Here is a 19,103-nt window from a genome sequence, read left to right as displayed (position 1 = left end):
GTTTCACGTCTTCAGCCGGACATCCAAACTCTGGTGAGCTTTAAGAGAGTGGTGGAGGCTCCTTGAGTGCTTGAGACTCAATATTGGCATCAAAGTTGGCATCGAAGTAAGGTTTCAACCGATGTCCATTCACCTTGAAGGTGCTGCCACCCTTAATGTTTTGAATCTCCACTGCGCCATGATTAAACACATTAGTAATAACAAAAGGGCCAATCCACCGAGAACGAAGCTTACCTGGGAAGAGCTTAAGGCGTGAATTGAATAAGAGAACCTTCTGCCCTTTCTCAAACGTCTTCCTAAGAATTTTCTTGTCGTGATATTGCTTTGTTTTCTTCTTGTAAAGCTTCGCATTCTCATACGCTTCATGTCGCAACTCCTCCAGCTCATTGAGTTGAAGCCTCCTCTTCTCACCAGCAGCTTTCATATCAAAATTGAAGGCCTTGATTGCCCAATAAGCCCTGTGCTCAAGCTCCACTGGTAAGTGACAAGGTTTACCGAAAACAAGTCTATACGGAGACATACCTATAGGGGTCTTATAAGCAGTCCTATAAGCCCACAATGCATCATCCAAACGCATGGACCAATCCTTCCTTGTGGTGTTCACTGTCTTTTCAAGTATGTGCTTAATCTCCCTATTGCTTATCTCAATCTGCCCACTAGTTTGAGGATGATAGGGTGTTGCCACCTTATGCGTGATTCCATATTTCTTCAAGAGTGCTGCAAAAGCTTGGTTAACAAAGTGGGAGCTACCATCACTAATGATTGCTCTAGGTGTGCCAAACCTTGTAAAAATATTTCCTTTGAGAAAACCGATCACAACCTTAACATCATTAGTTCTAGTGGCAATGGCTTCCACCCATTTAGAAACATAATCAACAGCAACTAATATATATTCAAATCCATAAGAGGTAGGAAAAGGGCCCATGAAATCAATTCCCCAAACATCAAATATATCAATGATTAAGATATTGGTGAGAGGCATCTGATTTCTAGCATGTAAATTACCCATCCGTTGGCATCTATCACATGAAGCACAAAAAACATAAGCATCCTTAAAAAGGGTAGGCCAAAAGAAACCTGATTGTAGCACTTTGCTGGCAGTCTTCTTTGGTCCAAAATGGCCTCCGCATGCGTGGGAGTGACAAAACTCTAGAATGCTCTTAAAATCACCTTCAGGCACACACCTCGAATTACTTGGTCTGGACAATGCTTGAATAGATATGGATCATCCCAAAAGTAGTATCTTGCTTGCTTCCTAAGCTTGTTACGTTGGAACGTAGATAACCCTGTAGGGAGTTCATTAGTGCACAAATAGTTAGCAATATCAGCAAACCAAGGCAATGGATTGAGAGAATTCAAAGCACAAATGGAGAAGAGTTGCTCATCAGGGAAGCTTTCACGCAATGGCAATGAATCCTCCTCTTCGTTAGATACATGCACCAATCTACTCAAGTGATCAGCCACGACATTCTCACTTCCTTTCTTATCTTTTATCTCCAAGTCAAACTCTTGCAATAAGAGAATCCATCTAATGTGTCGTGGTTTGGCATCCTTCTTAGCTAACAAGTATTTCAATGCTGCATGATCAGTGTAAACAATAACCTTGTTAGTAATCAAATATGATCTGAACTTCTCTAAAGCAAATATGACAGCTAACAACTCCTTCTCTGTGGTGGAATAGTTGAGTTGGGCATCGTTGAGGGTTCTACTAGCATAGTAGATGGCATGTGGCTTCTTATCAACTCGCTGTCCCAAAACAGCTCCAACAGCATAATCTGAGGCATCACACATCAATTCAAAAGGCAAGCTCCAATCCGGTGGTATAATGATTGGGGCAGTTGTGAGCATCTTCTTCAAAGCATTGAAAGCATTCTCACAGTCTTGATCAAACACAAAATCCATGTCCTTGGCAAGGAGATTGCACATAGGCCTTGTAATCTTAGAAAAATCCTTAATGAAACGCCTATAGAAACCTGCATGGCCAAGGAAAGAACGTACTTCTTTGACAGAAGTAGGTGAGGGCATAGAGGCAATCAAATCAATCTTAGCTTTATCTACCTCAATTCCTTTACTAGAGATGACATGACCAAGAACTATGCCTTGGTTAACCATAAAATGACATTTTTCCCAATTAAGCACAAGGTTAGTATGTTCACATCTAGCCAACACCTTGGATAAGTTATGCAAGCATTGATCAAAAGAATCACCAAAGATAGAGAAGTCATCCATGAATACCTCAATGAACCTTTCTACCATGTCGGAGAAAATGCTCATCATGCACCTTTGAAAAGTGGCCGGGGCGTTACAAAGACCAAAAGGCATCCTCCTATAAGCGAAAGTGCCAAAGGGACATGTGAAGGTCGTCTTCTCTTGATCCTCTGGGGCTATGGCGATTTGGTTGTAGCCTGAATATCCATCAAGGAGGCAATAGTGGCTATGCCCAGCTAATCTCTCAAGCATTTGATCAATGAATGGAAGAGGAAAGTGATCTTTGCTTGTCGCTGTGTTGAGCTTCCTATAATCAATGCAAACTCTCCAGCCCGTGGTCATCCGTGTAGGTACAAGTTCGTTTGCTTCATTCTTCACCACTGTGATACCTGACTTCTTGGGGACAACTTGCACTGGGCTCACCCATTTACTATCAGAAATAGGGTAAATAATACCAACATTTAAAAGCTTAATTACCTCTTTCCTTACCACCTCCTTCATGTTCGGATTGAGACGTCTTTGGGCATCCCTCTTAGGAATTGCATTGTCTTCCAATAATATCTTGTGCATGCACAGTGTTGGGCTTATGCCTTTGATATCTGCAATGCTCCACCCGATTGCAGTTTTGTGCTCTTTTAGAACTCTCAAAAGCTTCTTTTCATCATTTGGTCCGAGATGTGAGGCAATGATAACAGGTAGAGTCTCATTTTCACCTAAATAAGCATATTTAAGGTGTTTTGGCAATTGCTTTAATTCCAACTCTGGTGCCTGCACAATAGAAGGTAAAACCTTATTAGTAGGTGGGGGTAATGATTCAAATTGGTTTGCATACCTCTTTCCAATTTCTATGTAGCTATCCATGCTGCAAACAAGCTCAAGAAGTAAAGGAGAGATCACAGCCTCTAAGCTGTCCACTTCTTCTTCCCTTATGCTTTGTGTGATGCATGCTTCAATGGGCTCCAAATAACTCATTGGCAGTGCTTCTTTCACCACAGTATCAATTGCATCAAGATGGAAAACTTCATGCTCATCACTTGGGAACTTGGAGGCTTCAAACACTTTGAATGCTATTGTCTCATCAAACACATTCATGGTCAATGTACCCTTCTTTACATCAATAATAGCACCGGCAGTTGCCATGAATGGCCGACCTAGAATGAGTGGCAACTGATTGTCATGAATTGGTGCTTCTTCCATTTCCAACACCAAGAAATCTGCTGGCAAAATTAGCTCTTCCACTTTCACCAAAACATCTTCTAGAATGACTTTAGGGTACCTAATAGTTCTATCTGCCAATTGAATGCTCACAGAAGTGGCTTGCAACTCACCAAGGTTAAGTTTCTCATAAACATGATATGGCATAAGATTTATAGAAGCACCAAGATCAAGCAAAGCTTTTTGAAACTTAAAATCACCAACTATGCAAGGTATAGAAAACGAACCTGGATCCTTTAGCTTTGGAGGCAGCTTTCTTTGTAACACTGCACTTACTTCTTCACTCAATGCAACTTGTTCATGCTCTTTGAATCTCCTCTTGTTAGTGCATAGATCCTTCAAAAATTTTGCATACTTTGGAATCTGAGTAATGGCATTGAGCAATGGGATGTTGATTTGCACCTTCTTGAATTTTTCCATTATCTCATCCAAGCCTTGATCTTTCTTTGACTTTGATAACCTGCTGGGAAAGGGTGCAATAGGCCTAAAAGCATTAGTTGAAATTGGAACTTGATTAGCATTAGATGATACCTTAGGGCCTGTGCTCTTTCTAGGACCATTGATGGACTGTTTGTTGGAAGCTGTGGGCTGCCCATGTGGTGGCTGAATGATCTCCACATGTTCTCCATCTTCTTGCCTTTCATTGGCATCTCCAACCTTATTATCAACTTGTTTACCACTTCTCTAGATGTGTACTGCTTTAGCATGCTCCTGATGCCTTGGATTCACCTCCGTTTGGCTTGGGAAAGTTCCGGATGCTCTATTGCTCATGGAGGATGCAATCTGCCCAACTTGCACTTCTAGTTTGTTCACTGCATTTTGAAGGTTCTGATTGGTTTGCATCTGTTGCCCCATGAACTTCTTGAACATGTCTTGCAATTCTCCCATTTGATCACCCCTTTGCTCTTGCACTTGTTGGGGAGCTTGCTGGAATTGCCTTTGTTGTGTTTGGAATCCTGGGGGAGGTCCTTGAGATTGTTGCACATTTGGATTGTTGTTCCACCTGAAATTAGGATGATTTCTCCATCCCGGATTGTACGTGTTTGAATAAGGATCATTTTGAGGATTCCTTGCTTGAAGGGCATTTGCTTGTTCTAGCATATGCTCCGCAAAAGATTGGTCTTGAACTTCCACTTTGTTTCCTAGAGGGCCAGTCATTGCCTGTTGGAGCAAAGAACACATAACATCAAGTTTTGCAGCAATCTCATTATTAGTAATTACCTCAGAGACCACAGCTTTCATAGGAGCTCCTCTTCCTTTATTGTGGCTCCATTGTTGAGAGTTAGCACTCAAGGATTCAAAGAGAGTAAAAGCCTCATCTGCTGTTTTGTTCATCAGTCCTTCTCCACTTGTTGCATCTACCATCATCCTTTCGGAATCAAGCAAACCTTCATAGAAAGATTGCATTTGCATCCAACTCTCTATGTTGTGGTGTGGGCAAGAACTTATCATCTCCTTGTACCTCTCCCAACATTCATGAAAAGCTTCTCCTTCCTTTTGTGTGAAACCAAGAATTTCCTTTCTAATCTTGTTAGTCTTTTGAGCCGGAAAAAATTTCTGCAAAAACTTATTAGAAAGCTCTTCCCAAGTATGAATTGAAGCATTAGGCAAAGAGTATAACCAAGACTTAGCTTTATCTTTTAAAGTGAATGGGAATAGCCTCATCTTAATCCGCTCATCATCAAGGTTTTGAATTTTGATCGTAGCACATATTTCAAAGAATTGCTTAATATGCATGTAAGGATCCTCAGTGGTATTACCATAATAAGTTGGAAAAAGATGAATCATACCACTTTTAAGCTCAAACCTATCAACTGTGAGTTGAGGATAGACAATGCACGAAGGTTGATCGGTGACTTTGGGAATGGAAAACTCACGCAGGGGTTTTCTTGGTTGGACAACAAGCGCACCACCTCTTTCATCATTGTTGTTGTTCAGAATCTCTGCCATGTTGCTTGAACCTTCAGATTCGTAACTTTTAGATTCAACTCTTGAAGAACTATAATTCCTCCTCAAACCAGCACGCACAGCAGCGGTTCTTGGTGAAACTGGCTCAGGTGAACTTTCCTCCTGGTCAGATTCGGACATGCACACACCAAGGAAGTCAATTCAGTGCTTTCAATGGAGATAACAACAAAATACAAAAACTGAATACTAAAAGAAAAACCAACGAAAAGAAACAAATGAAACAGACAAAAACAAAACAATCAAAGTAATCTAACTATAGCACCATCATTACCGGTTCCCCGGCAACGGCGCCAAAAACTTGTTGCGCCAATTCTTAACAACTAAAATGAGTTATTAAAAACAGCAACTTTAATTCTCGCAAGTGCACGAACCGTTTATAGTAAGCTTATGTAAATACGAGGTCGATCCCACGGAGAATGGTAACTTGGTTCCAAGTTAAATTACTTAGAATGCTAGAAAAACAAAGAACAAAGAAACTGACTAACTAGCTAAAGGCAAGGTCAAATTCAACAATGCCTCTTGGTAATTAGTCAAGGTCTAGGACAGAATCCTAGCACCACACACGCACTCAAAATGGGGGGTTTTGTTGTTGAAATGAAAACAAGAAAGTGAAATGAAAGTGCTCGAAAGTAAACACTAGCAGCAATCAACAAGTTGTGAAACAATGATTGAAAGGTGTTAGAGCCTTGGAATCCACCACTAGTTTTCTTATCCAAGTTATGAATGCATAGAAATTGACTCAAGCTTCATCAACAATAGATCATCGCATACAAGCCTATGGTATCTAGGTGCAGGATGCATGATTCTCCTAAGGCATGTGATTATGCATGGTATCTACACAACACGTGATCTCTAATATGCAACCTAAGCATGGTATCTACTTAGAATAAAGCATACAAGAGTCATTAAGCTCCTTGAGAATATGATAATCACACAAGTCCTAGAACATGGTATCTGTCCTAGTCAACCTATGGTTATTAACCCCTTGAATGATTCTTAGGCCATTCAAGTGTTGCTTGTGAAAGGAGAGTAGAATTGGTGAATCTAAACCCCTTCCCAACCTGTGCTAGATGCATAAAATCCTAGTTAGCTACTCCAAGAAAACATACATCAAGCACATAATAAACTGGAGATTAACAACTTGATAATAAAAGCAAGGAAATCAATTAACCATAAAATCATCCATAACATTGAATATTCATGACTAGGGCTTCATCCTAAGCCCTAACTAAATGGATTAGTTAGACACAACTATGAATACATAAAATAAGAAATACATAGATAGGATAAAGAGAGGAGAAGAACTAGATGATGGCAGCAAGGAAGTTCCCAGGACAGCTCCAACCTCCCTTGACAGCTCCAAGCTCTCTTCTCTCTTTGTGGTGAATCTGAATGTGTGTATGAGAGTAATGGATGAAGTGAATGTGTGTGTCTGCTCTCTCTTTATAGAGTGAAATTTCGTGCTCCCCTTTAGCTGGTGAAGCACACCTCTCTTAGCTGCTCCCAACTGCTCCAGATGCCCATACTTGCCAACTGCTCCAGCTGACAAATACATGTTTTGGTATGGTTTCTTTATGGAAAGCTTGACTTTTGTTCATCTTTCTGAGCTTCTGAGCTGATTTGACTCCCATGTATGGCTGCCCATGTGTAGCACATGGCTCTAGGGATGTAGCCACATTAAATGTGATGGCAGCCAACATGACATTTCTGTGAACTTGGTTCAGTCTTTGACGTGTTGAGGGCTCCAGATTTATCCAATTGGGCTGAAATTTGGATATGTTATAATAGACACCCATTGGAACAACTTCTATCAAGGATGTCTCCTCATCCGACCTGTGTCATTTACTGACATGAGGCCTGCAAGATGACCTACGAAACTGGACTGACAAGGAGTGTGGCACAAATTGGTTTTGTCTTTAAGCTCATATTCCTCTTGTGCCACTCAGCCCTTAACATGCATGAATTGTATCAAATGTCATCCCCTTGCTGTCTTAACCTACAAAGCACACAAACATAGGTAAGAGACTCAAAATAAAGAGAAGCTAAGAAAAATTACTAAGGAAAGAAGGCATGCAAATGTGTGAAATTATGAGCTTATCATTCTCTATTTTTCTTGGAAAAGAGAAAGAACACAATCAATCAGGATGGTCAATTTGCTTTTCTTGTTTGAATAACTCCCTTGCTTCCCACTTATCTCTTAAGATTGTAGTTTGCTTATCTCTTGGAAAGATCACCAGCTCTGATGCAAAATTATATACAAAAGGTTTCTGATCTTTTGGCCGCAAAGTTTCAAAGAAGTGTTTCTACTAATGACCTGCTTTCATTAATTCTCAATCAACTCTTTTGTGATAGTTGAAATTGTTGACTTTTCAAAGTCAGGTAGTCACGTGGGTTCTGAGAATAGGCTTTCCAAAAAGATCTGCTGACTTTGTACTCTTGGTTTTGAGATTAATGGTGAGCATTTAGAAGCTGGGCCCAATCCAATTATTTTTTAGATTTATTTTTATCTGCTTTAGTGGTCAATTGCCATTTAATTTGGCATTTTTTACAACTCTGCCATTTCGTAAAATACGTGAGCTTCTGATGTGGATTTGGGCTCTCTTTTCTTTGGAATCAAAGCCCAATCCTTTGTTCTTTTCTGTTTTTGTGGATTTCTTTTTGGCCCAAACAGTAGGCAACCATGCATAATTTCAGAGTTGAAGCTGATGGTGTCTTTTGATCCAATGAATTTTCCTAGATATCAGAAGTGCAATAGAAAATTAACGAATTGATTTAGACAAAGAGTCAAAGATTTTTTCTATTGGATGCTGGAAATGCCTCATATAATTATTGGCTAAGTTGCAAGATGTGGTGTCATCAAATGCAAAGAAGAGAGACCTCAAGTGATACACATCGACCATTTTCTGTGAGCTGATTCAATAAAGAGAAATTGTCTGGTGCTTTTTTGTCTTAAGAAGGGTGGTTTAACTTTGCCTTGTTTGCTTTTGGTCTGTAATATTGTTTCTCATTGGCTGCTCTGGGATTTTTTTTCTTTCTTTCTTTCCTTATGTATATCTTAGAACTTGGCTTTTGCCTTATGGAATTGTGGATGTTTATTTGTATGTATTAATGGTGGATTTGTGTGCAGTGAATTGAATTTCTAATTTCGAGTCATGTGGTTGACTTTTGCATATATGAAGAATTATTTGTTATTGATACATTAATCGAATTCTTTTGAGTTTGCATACATCAAACGTTGGTCAGTATTTAATCCAGCTTAGACCAATCAGAACTAATCCAATACAGTCTTAGAATTTAGTCCAGTCCATAACAGTCCGCCGTACCAAACGACTCCTAAGGGGACATTTGGTACGCCATATTGGACTGGACAAGACTAAATTCAAAGACTGACTTGGATTGGCTTGGACTTAGTCTTCTTCTATGTTTGGTGTGTGCCTATACTAAGTGGCAAGATAGTGCTATTTAACACTATCCTATGTTTGTGTCATGCCCCAATTCGAGAATAAATAATATTCATGAATTAGGGTGTGAATCATATCATAGTTATACGAATAAAATCTGACAACCATGATATGATGAGAAATAGAGCCACAGCTAATATCAATTTAGTTAATAATATACAGAATCACAATCGCAGTAGCTCGTAGTTAAATACACACTAATATCTTTATCAAACGGTTGACTACTTAGTAATATTATACAAATCAACAGTAAAGGCCTAGTTGCTTGGTGGATACCCGCTTTCTCAAATTTTACCTTGAATCCTACACAATCTGTTAGGGTATGAGCATTTTAATGCCTAGTAGAGTACCGTCAAACCTCTCAAGGTTAGTTATCACAATTAATCAAAGTGTCATGCGTCAACCAAGACAAAACCGATAAATTATGCGTATGCGATGATGCTATGAACTTACTCCCTTCTAATCCTGCTAATTCATACCTTAGGGCACCAAGCCTACATGTCCCATACCATGCATTTTACCATTTTGACTCCAAATACTCCAAAATATGAATCAGACCCATCCTATCATTCTAATAGCTTCAAAACTCACCCCAAACTTCACACCTACCATCAAAAGTCATTAGTCCTTGAAGGAACTCAAAACTTTGAAGGAACCCAAAACTTTAAAATTACTCAACACCCACCCAAAAATGAAATTGATCCTCTAATGCTCTTTCAATTTTATCTTTCTAACTTTCAAATGACTCGAAACAACGGTACAATTGAATTAAATCCATCAACTTATAAGATTCTTGGAAATCACGAGTTTGAAAATATCTTCACCTCTAACAATAATCCAAGAACTCCTTAATCCTTATCTTTCCTTCGTACTTCTCCCTTGTTTTCTTCTGTTAAATCTCGCATTGACATGCTGATTATCAACTCCACCACCCTTAATTATTAGTTATCCTACTAGGGTGGTGAATCACCCTAATTTAGAGCTCCAAAATAATTGTTGAAAAAGAAAGGGAGTAAAAGGGGAAAAGAGTTTGGATGTATCCATCATCCAAAATAATTATTAGTTATCCTATTATGATTCTCATGTCTCTCTCTCTCTCTCTCTCTCTCTCTCTCTCTCTCTCTCTCTCTTTTTAACCTATAAGGGCATTTTGGTAATTTTTACATGTAGGCGTATTTTGGTCATTTTGGCCCAAAATTCATAAACAATTTCCTACACGTTTGTTGAGTCGAATACTATCGTTCTATCTAAGAATCATAATTTTGTCACTCCAATTTCATAAATGTCTTTCGAAAAATTCACAAAAAGTAACGTAAGGGCATTTTTGTCAAACTGAAAATTGAACACACTTAATCCAATATTTTCAATATAAAATCACTTGATAAAATACCCATAATCATCTTTCACCATAATATAATTTTTCACTTAAATACGAAAATCTACCTTGAATTTTTCAGAATATTACCCAGTTTGGTGCAAGCATAAATTGGAATGGATTGAACTAAATAATATTTTGAATATTGTTCAATGACTTTTGTGAGTGTTAAATTCAAAAGTTGAATAGCAGAAAAGTATAGAAGTCTACATCCAACTGCATATACATCATCAAACCCTATGCGGTAAATAACTGAAACATCTATTTCAAAAATCTTCAACCATGAAAAACCAAGTACAAACCCACAAAAATTTGAACCGGAAAAACAAAAATTGGTCAGATATAGAGGAAACTTAGAAGAAGGAAACCTTCTGGGGTTGAAGACGTTGAGGTTGAAGAAGAGAACAAATGGTGCTGGGGGACCCATTGATATGGTGGGAGAGAAGAAGGAAGCCTTCTGGGGTTGAAGAAGAGAACGAAGGAGAGACGCTGAGGTTGAACACAAAGAAGCATTCATGTTCTCAGTCGCTTGTGCCGCTCTTTCTCTCGATGTGCTCATTATATTGGCACATGCCTCCCATTTCACTTGAGCTAAAGTAAGCCCATTTAGTCAAGTTGGAATCCACCCTAGTCCGGGTTTTAAATAAGGGAGCTTCTATAGTGAGTGGAAAGTTATAAGGGGTGTTTTTGAGGGGTATGTAAGAGCCGTTGGATTTCATCCAACGGTGAGTTTTTAAAAGAGGGTGCATGTAGAATCGGGTTGAAATCTAACCCGTTAGAAACCCAACTTCAGTTGAAGATCTTCCCCTCTTTCCCTCTCTGTGAAAAACTCAAGAACACAATCCTCTCTTTTTGAATGTAAAGCAAACCCACAATTAGAAGGATCCAAATCTCCCAAACCTTATAGTCACTCGATTGTCATTAGCTCCTTGGGAGGCCTGCGATCTATGGTATCCTCGGTATTACAAAGAATGGCTCTTACCTAGCTATTGCCCTGTTTTGATTCTATGGGTCAAGTGAAAACCCCTTCTCTTTTTCATTCAGCTGACAAGATTCTAGATGAAAGCAAAGTAGCATATCTCTTTTTGTAGCTAGACGCCGCAGCAGCAGTTGTTCCTCGATTTTGGTAGAGATGGAGTCTCAAATACCAAAGAGTCTTCTCTAATGTCCACTACATTCTCTCAAGCTGACTGACTTCAGAGCTCCCGATTGATTTTGAGAGGTAAGTTCACTTGCTGGATTGATTTTATTGGGTTTGGTTTATTTTTTGTGAGGGTGGGAAATTCGTCATTTGTGGCATCAATACTGTGTCATTTTTGGAATCAATAATGTGTCATTTTCTTATGAATATTCAATATACTTAGTTGATTGTTTTTGGTGGGGGTGGAAAATTATGAAATGTAGGTAAAAGATCCTAAACTTAGGCTTAATGACATTAGGAGTAAGCATTTGGAGAGGATATTGGATGAAGTTCTGTAATTGGTGGTTTGAATTACATTTGTGTTCTTAGTTGAACATGTTGGTTCTAATGTAATTTTTTCCAGATTATTTCACAAGAGATGATGTAACTATTATTAAATTTTGCTTGCGTTTTGTGTAATCGGAAGTTAGGCTATGCGTATTTTGTGTCAATTTGGGCAATGTTTTGTGTAAGTGGAATGCATTGATATGTTGTGATGCAGTAATGACTGATTAATGAATTAATATTTGCTATGCAGTAATATAGAAGTGGATTAATAATATACGTAGATAAAATGTCTGGGGGCTCAGAGAGTGATGAATGTGCAACAGTTAATGGGAGGGTTTATATTCCTGAAGTAAGAAATGAGGAAACACCAGCAATTGGGATGAAGTTCGACTCGCTTGACCTCATTTACAATTTCTATAATAGATATGCATTCTTGGCTGGCTTTGGTATTCGACTTCATTCCAGCTTTTGGGGGAAAAATAAGAATGAGATTTTGAGGAAAGAATTTGTATGTTGCAAACAAGGTGCATACTGGAGAGATGAAACTCGGGAGAGAAAAAGACAACGAGGAATAAGTAGATGCAATTGCAATGCAAAGATTGTGGTTGTGAAGACAAATGGGAGCAAGAAGTATACCATCTCTCTTTTTGCAGAGGGACACAATCATAAGATGACACCCTCAGAAAGAATGCATTTATTGAGATCACACCGTCATATTTCAGATTCTACAAAAGTACTCACAAAACAGTTGGGTTCAGTTAATATTCCCATTCATCAGAAGGTAAGTATTTTCGAGGTGCAATCCGGAGGAATGGATAAAATCGATTTTATCAAAAAGGATATCTACAATCTTGAATGAAGTGTGAATGGGAAGCTGAGGAACCACGATGTTGAACTAGTGACTGAGTATTTTATGGCTGAAAAGAAAAAAATGAGGCTTTTTATTTCAAGATTGAGGGAGATGGCCATGACAGGTTTAGTCGATGTTTTTGGGCAGATGCAACTTCTAGACGGGCGTATGGGTTTTATGGAGATGTTGTTGTATTCGATACCACATTCAACACGAATCGATACGACTTGACATTTGCACCAATGTTGGGAGTTAATAACCATGGTCAGACAATTGTCTTAGCATGCGCATTTTTGAGCAAGGAAATGATTGAATCGTTTGTTTGGATGTTTAAGGAGTTTAAGAAAGCCATGCCAGGTGGCGAATCTAAAACGATCATTACAGATCAAGATGCGGCAATGGCCATAGCGATTTCAATAGCCTTCCCAACTACATTTCATCGACTTTGCATATGGCACATCACATCAAAGTTCTCTGCTAAGTTACCACATTCTGCTTATAAGGAGTATTGGCGTGAATTTCAGAAAGCCATATGGGATACTGACAATAAGGATGAGTTTGATGCAAAATGGAATATTGTGGTTACAAAGGCTGGTTTGACTGACCATCCATGGCTAAGTTCAATGTTTGATTTAAGGGAATCTTGGGTTCCAGCCTACGCACGACAATTTTTTGCCGCTGGAATGTCAAGCAGCCAAAGAGCAGAAGGTTCTCATGGTTTTTTCAAGCAATACATATCAAGGAGAAATTCGTTGATGGATTTCATAATACGATTTGAGAGGGCACTTTCTCATCAACATGAAAAAGAGTTAGTTGCTGATCACGTAGATGCATTTGAAGTGGCTCAATGTATTCTACCGATGCCAATGAACAAACAAATGGCTACCTTGTACACAAGGACAATGTTTCAAAAGTTTGAGCAAGAACTAATACAAAGTACAGCATGTTTCCTAGAGCTCAAAACAGAGGATGCTTCTAAAGTTGTCTTTAACATGAGCGAAAGGAAAACTTGGGAAACAAGAGTGGCAGAAGTCGTATATGTCAAAGATTCTGACCACGCATCGTGTAGCTGCAAAAGATTTGAATTTGTTAGAATTATTTGCAAGCACATCCTAGCATTGTTCAGAAGGGACCAGATTGAATATATGCCCGATAAATATATTTTGAAGAGGTGGAAGAAAACTGCGAAATCTGGATTGGTGTCAGATACAAATGGCAACGAAATTAAAGACTGTACAGATCCTGGTCTTTTAATAAAGCGGTGTACAATGTCTCGACTTGCTTCAGATGTGGTTGAGGATGCATTAATGAGTGAAGAAGGATGTGAGCTACTGTCAGAGACTCTAAAAAGTTTGCAGGTGAAGTTGAAGTTGTTGAAGGATGGACCAAGTAATAACGAAGTTGGAGGGTCCAGCTCTCAAACACAATATATGAAAGACCCTAAGAGAGTGAGGTGCAAAGGAAGGTCGAAAGGAGTAACGGGAGCAAAGGAAAAGGCAATGAAGCGAGGGATTAGACACTGTCGAGAGTGTGGACACATTGGTCATGATAGAAGACAATGCCCAAGAAATTTGAACACACCGTAAGATGCTAACACTATTTATAATAACATCTAAAATTTGAATAGGGAAATTTTTTATGTGCTTGTGTTTGATTTTATGCAGGACATCACCGTCGAACAATGACGAATCAACTCCAATATATCGTAGTGACCCACTATTCGACGAATTTGACAGGATGCACAGACCAACTGAATGATTTATGTTTCTATTAGACGAAATCTGGTTGTTATGAAGATTAATGATCAGGTGAAGTTTTATAGATTCAGTTTTTGATTATTATTGTTTTTTTGTTCATGTCCACCGATGAGGTCTTACTATGTCCACTGGTAATTGAAATGAAAATTTGCTTGGTTTCATTCTTGCATGAAATTTGGACACATGTTAATTTTACGTCTTCTCCCTATTTAGAAATTTTCATAGACATTTGATAAAGTATGAAATTTTGAGTTATGTGAAGAAGCAATGACTTTTACCATGTAAAATGGGTAGTTTAGGGTGAATTATGTTTTAACAGAGATTCATTGATTATATCACAGGCTAATGTAGCATTTCCAGCAGCCAGCTGTTGTTTCCATTACCAGTAATGATTTCCAGCAGTACCCACTTTTTCTGACTGGTTATTAGGGGCACGATTTTGTAAACATTTGTAACTGAAGGATACTTGAAGCACTTTGTTGGAACAGAGCGAATAGAAAGTAGCGTGTAAAAAAGAAAAAGCACATTGCAGCTAATTACATTTCGAACGGTTGGAGAATATTAAAGGGTACACTAACTTACATAACTACTCATAATTCCACACACAAAAGAAAATTTGATTGCAAAACATATTATGTGCTCCCTCTTAGCAATACCACGATCTCCCCAACCAACTGAACAACGGTAGCCACAATCACTCGGTCGTATTGGTCAGCTTCTTCTTAGCAGGTCTCACATGCTTGTGGTCACTCATGTCCCTAGTGATATAGACGAAATAAATCTTCAGCAATATTTGAAATTTTATTATATATAAATAAACCATAAACCATTCACTAAACAATGTATAGCACATGTTATGTTACTTATGACTCACGTGTCAGTTTTTTTTGAGAAAAAGTATGCCAGCTCTTTAATGTGAATGGACATGATAATGAGACTTTACTGAATCCCAGCTTGCTGTGATATTCACTGCTTATTGAATAATATTTCGATATTTGCAAAATATAATGTTAGACAGAAGGAACACATGATGACTTACAATACATAGTCCCAATAATTATATATGAAGCAAATGAAACTGATATTTGTGTTTTATTGAAATGAAAATGACATTAAGGGAATATACTTCTAATTTGTGCAATACCACGATCACCCTCAACCAACTAAACAGCGGTAGCCGCAATCACTTAGTCGTATCGGTCGGCTTCTTCCGAGCAGCTTTGACGTGCTTATGCTCATTCATGTCACCACCATCGTCTAGTATCTCTCTCACAGCATCAGGGGACACATAGTTCCAATCATAACTTGTATGAGTAGTTGCCGCAAATGCTCGAAATTTGTCGAATCCTTCGTTGAATGCCAACTTCAGTTCACTATGGTGCTCTTCGCATCGCATATGGTTCATCAAACAACCTTTCATTTCATCATTCATTACTGTATCCAACTCCTCAGCTTTCAGCTTCCTTTTATGACTCAGCTTCAAGTACTTGTTCTTTTGGGAGAACGCTTTGTTCACTCTAATGTTAAGATCAGCCAAAATTCCCTCGTCTTCAACACATTTCTCGTGCCATGAATTGATCAGTCTGGAATTATAATCCAGCTTGCCACTGACTGCATGTATTGCCTCTAATGGATCATCGGAGTCCCCCTCACTCCCAAATGATGTTGAAAAAGGAAGGGGTCGGTGAGTACAATGTGGAAATAGAACCTGCGACTCCAATTTGTCATCTTCGATTGTGTTGTTGGCGCCTAAAGAGGTTGACATGCTTGAATAATCCTCTTTGTTTTGGGAGGATGAGGATTGCATATGCAATTTCGTTTGAGAAAGGGAACATAGGTTTATAGACCAACATACCAAAGCTTGTATGTAGTCAACATATGTACTTTTTCTCAATTTTTAAAAAAAGAGGTGTCAGGTTTTGCTTTTCAAGCATGTCAACCTCACACTCTCCTTACACCACTGATAGTGGTTGAAAGAAACTCAATGGAAGTGACATCTAGTTAGTGAACTCAACCAAACTAGTTAGGATTAAACTTAGATTGTATCAGACCAAAAAATAATTTATAGATTGTCAACCAAATATTTTTTGGCGGGAACCCTTTTATTGGTATTACTATCACCCCTTTCATAGAAATTCTCCTTCCACACAAGACTCACTCCTCCACCGAATCTGTCTCCATCTACTGAAACTCTCTCCTCCATAGAAACTCACTCCCCCCATAGAATGGATTTACTAACCAAGTTTGATGTGAGCATAATAAACACCCCTCCAAACAAAGACCGCCTTCGAAACGCAAGTGAGTCACCAGACAAGCAATGTCACATTCCTAGACAGAATGACCATTTTGTTGGAAGTTTTGAGTCTGAAATAGTTCTTGCTTTTTGGAATGAGAGGCATCTTCAACTTGGTGATGAAATCCAAAGGGCAAGGGCACGTTTGGAATTTGTTGAAGGCCAAATTGAAGATGACAAAAGGCATGCCAATCTGGATAGGGCGAAGTTGCAGCGCATGAAGTGTAGACACAAACGACTTCGGAGTGTAGCTGTTCAAAAATACAAGAACTCATCTAATGCAGTGGAGTCAAAGAAGCGTGTGATGCAAGCTGGATTCGACTACTTCCGATCCTATGCAAAACTCGTCGTACCCGGGTTTGATTGGTCATCTATTGCCGTTTCCGATGTTAACAAATATACTCAGCAAGGGAAGTAACCATTTTGGTTCTCGTGTTTGAGCAGAGGCAAATCAGTGGAATTGAAATTTTCGTTAAACTCTGCTTCAAACCTATGTTGATGCTTACTACTATGGAAGATTTCAACCTTAATATTTTGATGTCTTTAATTACGATAACACAAGATACAAAGAGCCCATCTACTTCAGTCATATGTTGCTGCCATGTCCATTTTTTTTTTTATCACGTATCAGATTTGGACATGGTTGCATCATATGCAATGTTGCCTTTATTTATTATATGTTAGGACAAGGTTTATGGAAAAGCATTTGTGAGTGCGTTTGTGACAAGGTTATGGAATTATTATGTACCATTTATATATTGTTTTTTGTACTGGTTCATCTCCTACTATTTCTTTCTTTCTTTATATTATAGGTTTGTGGAATCCCTCTCAAAGTTAACATATACTGTGAAAAAAATGCAGACTGAATACATAATCACTCATATAGACTAGGACAAATATTCACTAATATTTTAAAATTGCTTCACTTGTGTGAGGTTTTTCAGAAAAAGTATGGCATTATTTTATGTGATTGGACATGATAGAAAATATATTACTGATTCCCAATGCGGCGTCATATGGACAACTTATTGAATACCTCTGACGTGTTCAAAACTCTAGGTGCAGTTGCATGTGGACAACTTATTGAATACTTCTGAGGTGTTGAAAGCTCTAGGCTTAGTTGCAATGATGGCTTCAAAGCATGTGCAATTATTATATATGTACATTATTATAAGCTACATATTATTTTATATAGGGAAACTATTTCTTGTATTATTACAAATTATATAACGAATATTAAGGAAATATACTTGTTAAAGTGAATTAGGGTTAAGAGGAAAGTGAGTTATGTAAAAATAATTTGGATTTTTTAATTGCGAAACGGATGATTTATAGGTTCCCCTAGTTTTATAACGTCACAAGGAGGCCGGAGTAATTTTCGGGGCATTTTTAGGATTTTCCTACTATTTATTACCTATTTTCAAAGATTTTTGCACTAAAAAAAGCAAAAATAATTGCCAGAGGATACCTGGCGCGATCTCAACCCGTCACCTTTCACCACTTGCACAAGTGTACGTCAATCAACATGGCCACATCCTCGCATTTTACCCTAAATTATTATTTTATTACTTTTCCTTAGAAAATTCATAACTAAATACACAAAAATTAGAAAAATGATCCGAAAATTGCTACGAACTCATTGACACTCCATCTCCCTTGCTAAATTCTCCAATTCATTGTTACGCATTTTAAACAATTATTCCGAACATTAATGGGAGATGCTTGTTGAAGTAGGTTATTGAAGTTTAAGTTAACAAACATATATACTTAGGGTTAAGAGGAAAGTGAGTTATGTAAAATAATTTAGAATTTTTCATTACGAAACGGATGATTTATAGGTTCCTCTAGTTTTATAACGTCACAAGGAGGCCGGAGTAATTTTCGGGGCATTTTTAGGATTTTCCTACTATTTATTACCTATTTTCACAGATTTTTGTAGCGCGATCTCAGCCCGTCACCTTTCACCACTTGCACAAGTGTACGTCAGTCAACATGGGCACCTCCTTGCATTTTAACCTAAATTATTATTTTATTACTTTTTCTTGGAAAATTCAGAACTAAATACACAAAAATCCCAATAATGTTCCGAAAATTGCTACGAACTTATTGAGATTTCAGCTTCCTACTGAATTCCCTGTTTCATGGTTATGCTACATTAGTATTTTATTATTATTTATCCTAAATTAATTTAATTATTATGATATTACTTTTTAGGCTGTCCATTTGTTAATTATATTTACTCCAACTTTTTTATTAATTTTTATTTTCCGTGCGAATAGGCCATTTCTGGTGCTAATCGGTTTCTCTCTTCTTCAATTTGTTAATTTTTAAATTTTTTAGGTTGAAGGGATGTTTTGAAAAATAAAATGAAAATATACAAGTCATCCATTGTACAACATCAGGAAAAAATTATTCAACGTCATTCACTGTTCAAGTTTTGCTTAAGAAACGTGTAACCAAATCATTTGGGATATGCTAAGTGGGAAAATGTCATTCCCAAGCACTGCT

General features: G+C 38.0%; 2 protein-coding genes across 2 annotated transcripts; one reads left to right on the top strand and one right to left on the bottom strand.

Annotated features, from left to right (window-relative positions):
* On the bottom strand, positions 1 to 5,511 carry LOC109948032. The gene is given in 4 exon segments (XM_020559929.1): positions 1 to 1,188; positions 1,191 to 2,066; positions 2,541 to 4,080; positions 4,153 to 5,511. Coding segments are annotated over 4 exon segments (4,923 nt in total). The 3' UTR covers positions 1 to 40.
* On the top strand, positions 11,982 to 14,303 carry LOC109948031 (protein FAR1-RELATED SEQUENCE 5-like). Its single transcript, XM_020559928.1, has 4 exons — positions 11,982 to 12,141; positions 12,693 to 13,394; positions 13,488 to 14,127; positions 14,210 to 14,303. Exons 1-4 carry the CDS (start codon positions 11,982 to 11,984, stop codon positions 14,301 to 14,303), a joined length of 1,596 nt encoding a protein of 531 aa, XP_020415517.1.

Source organism: Prunus persica, chromosome G3, assembly GCF_000346465.2.
Source record: "Prunus persica cultivar Lovell chromosome G3, Prunus_persica_NCBIv2, whole genome shotgun sequence".
Lineage (NCBI taxonomy): Eukaryota > Viridiplantae > Streptophyta > Magnoliopsida > Rosales > Rosaceae > Prunus > Prunus persica.
Note: the sequence above shows the minus strand (reverse complement) of the source record. Positions and strands in the feature narration are given on the sequence as shown.

Coding starts and splice junctions, on each gene's coding strand:
- LOC109948031 (XM_020559928.1), top strand. CDS start 11,982: ATGTCTGGGGGCTCAGAGAGTGATGAATGTGCAACAGTTAATGGGAGG. Junction 12,142..12,692: donor TGCATTCTTGGCTGGCTTTG/GTATTCGACTTC, acceptor GTTTTTGGGCAG/ATGCAACTTCTAGACGGGCG. Junction 13,395..13,487: donor TGCATTTGAAGTGGCTCAAT/GTATTCTACCGA, acceptor TACAAAGTACAG/CATGTTTCCTAGAGCTCAAA.